The 7,298-nt window shown below is 46.0% G+C and overlaps 1 protein-coding gene across 1 annotated transcript; it reads right to left on the reverse strand.

The window, feature by feature from the left end:
• Window positions 1–978: 978 nt before the first annotated feature.
• On the reverse strand, window positions 979–6,082 carry LOC116948521 (uncharacterized). The gene is made up of 2 exons (XM_032965269.2): window positions 5,867–6,082; window positions 979–3,187 (listed from the first exon to the last, which is right to left on the reverse strand). Exon 2 carries the CDS (start codon window positions 3,143–3,145, stop codon window positions 2,003–2,005), a length of 1,143 nt encoding a protein of 380 aa, XP_032821160.1. The 5' UTR covers window positions 3,146–3,187; window positions 5,867–6,082; the 3' UTR covers window positions 979–2,002.
• Between the last annotated feature and the right edge of the window lie 1,216 nt (window positions 6,083–7,298).

Here is a 7,298-nt window from a genome sequence, read left to right on the forward strand (position 1 = left end):
GCAACGTGACGGAATCTCGTTTATACTTTCATGTTTTGTATTTACCTATTGGTTACAATTAACTTAACATTTTTTTTAATTTTGCGTCAGTTAAAATGGTTCGTTACTCGTTGAAGTTAACATGTCGGAATCCTACATTTGTAATAAAAGAGCAACGTATTTTGTTTTTTTAACGAATGCGTACAACCAGGCTGTGACATTGAGCTGATGTTGATGAACACAAGGTGAGTGGCAGGTGCCAACAAGAGGCATGGAGAGACAAGAGGATGAACGCCTGCAGATAGATGACTTAGGCTGACCACATTAATCAGAATCTTGATTTGAAGGCTATACGGGTGATCTTGGGTTTTTGTGGTGGCCGTAGTGGTGTTGGTGGTTGTACATTGATAGTGGTGACGGTGCCCATGGTGGACACAATCAGAATCTTTCGACTGCAGGAGGAATCCGATGAGCTTTGAAGCTCTTTTTCACAGATGTCCAGTAGGAGCGGCTCAGCGGGTTACAACAAAAGGCAATACAAAAAGCAGGAGTGCAAACTAGAGAAAACCGTAAGTCACTAAATATGAATAAAACATGTTTTAGTTGTACTGTTTAAGTCCGATTTATCAAGCTTGGGCAAGGCAGCAAAACAGTCCCAGAGCAGCACACCAAGATAACGCCACACAGCAATCACTCAATACCATGCAACATTAACTATCGATACACCTCTCAGCAACACGACCTTATATTTCATACATTTGGACCATGTTTACGAGAGTTATCGTGACCCATTGCTGCAGAGAGAGAGCTCGTTGATCAACAATGCTTTCAACCTTGCAAAAGTGCTGGAATACAGAGCGGCGTTATTAATCACGTTGAATGGAACAGCGTGAACATTCCAGCTACAGTGGGGCACTCGCTCCTACGATTTAAATGTGTGTGCTGCCACACGAGTCACACGTTTGGTCATTGTCACCCAGGAATATAATCGACTTTAGCAACAGGACAGAGTTTTCTTTAATAGTTCAGGTTTAATGAACAGTGCCCAGTCATAACTCACAGTAAGCACAAACAGGGATTAGTTTGTCTGGGGAGCAGTCGTGTAGTAGTTACCACTCACGGCCATCAAAACTAGGATCGATTATCTGAACTGGTCCTGGGTCTCCCCTAGGTCGATTCGGCCTCAAATGAGTACCTGGTGTGGTGTGTAAACATCGCTACTAGAGAGACAAAGGCGGCCGGGCGTGGTGTTGGCCACCCATCCAATCGTGTGCTGAGCCGGCCTGTATAAGTACTGGAGAACAGCACTTTCGCTAAAAGTCTGTTAAGGCTTTATATAAGGGTGATCTTTGTTCATGTACAATATAACCTTTGCCCAAAATGTAATTAGAGTACTTTAAGCCAACTATAATGAAATACAGTGTAGTAATAATGGGAGCTCTTGTGCAACTGTGCAGGGGTTGGGTACGTGCTGTGGGTATTCATAGGATTTAGAATGAGCAATATTTACAACAATTTGTTAATTCACTGCTGGATGAAGGCTTCCTCAACCTGTCAGTATTAGGGGTTGTTTGACTTCACGTTTTAGGTTGATGAAGGGGAGGCCTAAGTACCGCTTCCCATGTTGATTGCCACTGATGTTGGCCGTGCTGGGGAGCAAACGTGCGCAACCGCTACATTCATATAAGGAAACGTTATTTACAATTAAAGCAGCACACTTGTTTTAATCGCCCCGAATGTTATTTAATCTCCTTTTTACGCCCAAAGCTCTTGTAGCATAATACGTTAATGAGCAAAACCCAGTCAGGGCTGCGTCAATCTCAGGAGCACTGCTAAAGCGCCCTCTAGCGGCGTGACAGTCACGCTGCAGTCAGCTAACCTCTCTCCAAAGCCTCAACAGCAACCCACAACTTGGTTATCTCAGCCCAGGTTGTCACTGGCCTGCGTTTTCTTTAATACACATTGAAGTAGTCATTACGCAGCCTCGACAGAAAGTCGTGCACGATCGAGGGGCAACCATCGTTCAAAGGCAGCGCCTGTGAACGACCGATGGCCCAAACTCCTTGTACTCAGGCGCTGTTATCCACATCTGCTGGAAGGTGGAGAGGGATGCCAGGATCGAGCCGCCAATCCACACCGAGTACTTCCTCTCCGGTGGCGCAAAGATCCTGACAGGAGCTCCGCGTGGCGCTAACTTTGCCAGCTCTTGCCACAGTCTCTCGTCCAGCCCAGGGAAGAGGCTGGACCCCCCAGAGAGCAGGATATTGGAGTAGAGGCTCTTGCGTAGGTCGATGTCGCTCCGGGTGACACTTTTCCAGACCAGCTGGTGGATTCCCGGTGCGTCCAGTCCGACGATCGTGGGCGAGAAGAGAAGCTCTGGTGCCCGGAAGCGCTGGCTGTGAAGGGTAATGACTTGACCGTCCGGCAGCTTGTAGTCGACAGCCAGCTCCTCTGGCTTCCGTCTAAGCTCCTTCTCGTAGTCCCCGGCCACGTAGCACACCTGTTCTTTGATGTCGGCTACGATCTCCCACTCGGCCGAGCTCACAAACGCGTGTCCCCTCTCGGCGAGGATTCGGCCCAGGTTATCGGTGACGTCTCGCCCGGCCACATCCGAGCGGAGCACAGCGCGCGGGAGCCCGTAACCCTCAAACACGGGCACGGCGTGTGTTACCCCGTCGCCCACGCCGACCGCCAGCCCCGTCACCATGCCGCTGGCGTAGAGCGACAGCACGGCCTGCACGGCGATGTGGACGGCCGGTGCCCCGAACCGCTCGAACAGCAGCTGGGCCGCTTGCTCACGGTTCTCCAGGGGGTTCAGAGGAGCCTCCGTCAGGAGCACGGGCTGGTCCTGCGGTCTCGCGTGCAGCTCGGCCTCGTAGGCGTGGGCCCACACGCGCTCCATGTCGTCCCAGCGCGTCACGATGCCGCGCTCCACTGGGTAGCGGAGGGACAGCACGCCGCGCCGGCACAGCGCCTGCCGCCCTATGTAGCAGCCACCATCGCCGCTACCGCCGGCGTCGTCAAGCCCACGGCTGACGAGCATCGTGTCCCTCTGACGGGGCCGCCCCACGAGCGAGGGCACACAAAAGCGTGGGGCGTTCTCCCCGGCAAAGCCAGCCTTGCACAGACCGGAGCCATTGTCCATGACCACTGCCGGGTTGTCCATGTTCCTGGCTGTCAGGCGCAGGGAGATGGGGCCTTTTAAAGACTGAAAGTGAAAAGTGAACAAAAATGAGAAAGGGACATGTTAGGATGTGGAGTAAGTCATATCGCTAACCCGAACCAACCACCAGTCCCACCACTAATCCTAACCACACGAGCTAACCACCCAATAGCCCTACTAACCAAAACTACATTAACCAAACCACAACAATACTAACCATAAGGATATTCACCAGATCACAGCCTTGTGTCTAACTCTAACCACATTAACCAGAGACCATAGCTCTACTAATCAAAATCCCACTAACCAGACCACAGTCCTATGTCTAGCCTTAACCCACGTTAGACTACTTGACTATATCCTGACAACTGTCCCCGTCCTTGATTCTAGGTATGATGTTTGCCTGGCCTCTGCTGCTTTTATCCTTGTTCCTTTTTTCATGTTTTGTTCCGTGCTCAGTTTTTGTTTTTCACAGTCTGGGGAATATTGTTAGTTTCTCCTACAGAGATACGCTGCCACATCCAGTCTCAGGTATACCGATATATATCTCCGACTAGTTTGCTTTCCACTGGCTTTAGCATTACACTCTTTAAAAAAGTACCTGGATTATTTAGGTATGATGTCATTGTAATTAAGCCCACTTCCAATTCGATGGATACAACTCTTTGGGAATAAAAATGTAATCATAAAAAAATGCCACTAAGATTTGGTAGACTCAATTGAACATTTTTTTTCGGAATGTATAATCCGATGCCATTTAGCTGCAGAACCTTTGAAACAAGCCAATTACACACTTCCATACATGAGGTGATCTATGAACGTGTGAAATTATATCATACATGAGAGTCATTGGTGAATAACCTTGTATAAATCTGCCAATATAAAATAACTACGATAAAATGTAAATCCATATGGTAACATAGAACGGTATAAAAGACCTTTCTAAACTCAACGTAAACAATGTGGTTTACAAGAGTAACCAGCGAGCGGGAACAAATTCCGTCACGCGTACAGAGCGTACCTTGTTTTTAATTCGCTTTGAAGTTACTTAGCTAGTTAGGCTAACACGTGGACTTCCGCGATCGATAGTCTTTAAACCCGCCACCACCCGACACAACCTGTCGGGTGGTGGCGGGTTTAAAGACACATTTACGCCATTTAATCCAATTTATTTTAATGGTTGAGGTTCGTTATTCATTACGTTTATTTCTCAGAACCACGTTGGGTCAGCCAAGGGGTTTACTCAGTTGAAACTAAATTGAACAAGGGGGACGGGGGGGTGACACAGTAGCCAACACATCTGAGAACCACTCACTGCTCTAGCCCATCTTGAATAACTTGTTCATCTGTCCACAAACACCTGGGAGGCGTTGCTGAACACCGAACACGAGCACATGTGGAGTTGGTGTGGCCAGAACCAGGCCCACACCGAGTCTACCTCTCCACACAGGTTCATCGGGTACGTGTTTAAGGCTGAGTCCACCCAGGGGAAGCCCAGGGTAGGCACCACACTTTGCTGACGTTAGCCTTGGCCGGGAATCGAACCGAGGTTTCACTCATGAGCGGGCTTGAGACCCGTCAACTCGCGACACTTAAGAACCCGGTTTGATTACGGTCAGCTGTACAACAACATGGAACTCCATTTACCGACCCTGGAGGCATGATGATTGTGATAGACGAGGTGATGTTATTTTTTATTATGCTTACGGTGAATTTATAATCTACGTGATATTTAACGGTTTACCCCGCACAATTCCACGTTTAAGATTCCAGAGCCGATTACAGTAGAGCGTATACAGGTCGTCCCCGACTTACGATGGTCCGACTTACGATATTTCGATCTTACGATGGCGATAGCGATAAAATTGCCATCAACAACCTAACATTATTCAAGTATGCAGACGACGGACAGAATCTTGGTGAGTACAGTACAATATGATACGTTACGATACGTTCAATGCATGTATGATACATAGCTTTAGCGATTTCATTTTAGGGTTACCACGATACATACGTTCAGTGCATGTTGAAAGTTTTTTTTTTTTATAGCAGATAGGATTGTTTCCTGAACAAACTTTCTATTAAATTGCAGTTCATATAGGTAGACTAAGAATTTACCTTGTTTTTTACTTTACATTTTACTGTGAAATATAGTATTGTAATTAATAAATACATACAGTATATAGTTTATACAGTACGGTACTGTAAATAGCTCTGTTTTGCTAAATTATCACTATTCTTTAAGTCTCCTGGGTAGGCTAGGCCATCTTCGACTTACGGCATTTTTGACTTACAATGGGGGTCGTCGTAACGCATCTCCATCGTAAGTCGGGGACTACCTGTACATATTAAAGACATTACGGTACATTGTCACGTTAGCTAACCCCACACAGAGTTGGGCACACTGCACAATAATCTAAATCTATTGTCACACTCCTCACTATTCGATGCGAGCGCAGTGAACGCGATGAGGACTTTTCGACGTCTAACGGTTCAGTTGCTCAAAGCAATCACTTGAAACAGGAGCTGTCCATGGTCAACCCTGCATACAAACGCGTCAACACACCCAGAGCCATAGGCAGACGTCTCACGGCGTCCCGTCCTGCCCGACTACCCTTACGGATCCACGATCATCATCATCATCGATGATCATCATCATCGATGATCATCATCATCCACCCCAAATCGCCACTCTCACAGCCGCACGCATCACCCACGGCCAACCTGGCGTGGATCTCTTCAGCTTGCTACGGCCCCTTCGCTGGGTTCATTTACAGGCGACGTTGTTCAACAACTCGAAGGTTGTCTCTGACTGTAATGAGAAGTTGTCTCTGACAGTAATGAGAAGTTGTCTCTGACTGTAATGAGAAGTTGTCTCTGACTGTAATGAGAAGTTGTCTCTGTAATGATAAGTTGTCTCTGTAATGAGAAGTTGTCTCTGACTGTAATGAGAAGTTGTCTCTGTAATGAGAAGTTGTCTCTGACTGTAATGAGTTGTCTCTGTAATGAGAAGTTGTCTCTGGCTGTAATGAGAAGTTGTTTCTGACTGTAATGAGAAGTTGTCTCTGTAATGAGAAGTTGTCTCTGACTGTAATGAGAAGTTGTCTCTGTAATGATAAGTTGTCTCTGACTGTAATGAGAAGTTGTCTCTGACTGTAATGAGAAGTTGTCTCTGTAATGAGAAGTTGTCTCTGACTGTAATGAGAAGTTGTCTCTAACTGTAGTGAGAAGTTGTCTCTGACTGTAATGAGAAGTTGTCTCTGTAATGAGAAGTTGTCTCTGACTGTAATGAGAAGTTGTCTCTATAATGAGAAGTTGTCTCTGACTGTAATGAGAAGTTGTCTCTGAGTGTAATGAGAAGTTGTCTCTGGCTGCAATGAGAAGTTGTCTCTGACTGTAATGAGAAGTTGTCTCTGTAATGAGAAGTTGTCTCTGACTGTAATGAGAAGCTGTCTCTGACTGTAATGAGAAGTTGTCTCTGACTGTAATGAGAAGTTGTCTCTGACTGTAATGAGAAGTTGTCTCTGTAATGAGAAGTTGTCTCTGACTGTAATGAGAAGTTGTCTCTGTAATGAGAAGTTGTCTCTGACTGTAATGAGAAGTTGTCTCTGACTGCAATGAGAAGTTGTCTCTGTAATCAGAAGTTGTCTCTGACTGTAATGAGAAGTTGTCTCTGACTGTAATGAGAAGTTGTCTCTGACTGTAATGAGAAGTTGTCTCTGACTGTAATGAGAAGTTGTCTCTGACTGTAATGAGAAGTTGTCTCTGACGGTAATGAGAAGTTGTCTCTGACAGTAATGAGAAGTTGTCTCTGTAATGAGAAGTTGTCTCTGATTGTAATGAGAAGTTGTCTCTGTAATGAGAAGTTGTCTCTGTAATGAGAAGTTGTCTCTGACTGTAATGAGAAGTTGTCTCTGACTGTAATGAGAAGTTGTCTCTGTAATGAGAAGTTGTCTCTGACTATAATGAGAAGTTGTCTCTGACTGTAATGAGAAGTTGTCTCTGTAATGAGAAGTTGTCTCTGACTGTAATGAGAAGTTGTCTCTGACTGTAATGAGAAGTTGTCTCTGACTGTAATGAGAAGTTGTCTCTGACTGTAATGAGAAGTTGTCTCTGTAATGAGAAGTTGTCTCTGACTGTAATGAGAAGTTGTCTC

The sequence above is a fragment of the Petromyzon marinus genome, chromosome 33 (assembly GCF_048934315.1).
Source record: "Petromyzon marinus isolate PM22_M1 ecotype Great Lakes invasive population chromosome 33, UKy_Petmar_22M1.pri1.0, whole genome shotgun sequence".
Classification (NCBI taxonomy): Eukaryota; Metazoa; Chordata; class Hyperoartia; order Petromyzontiformes; family Petromyzontidae; genus Petromyzon; species Petromyzon marinus.

What these genes read in the sequence shown, in the direction of transcription:
- LOC116948521 (XM_032965269.2), bottom strand. Translation starts at nt 3,145, where the DNA reads ATGGACAACCCGGCAGTGGTCATGGACAATGGCTCCGGTCTGTGCAAG.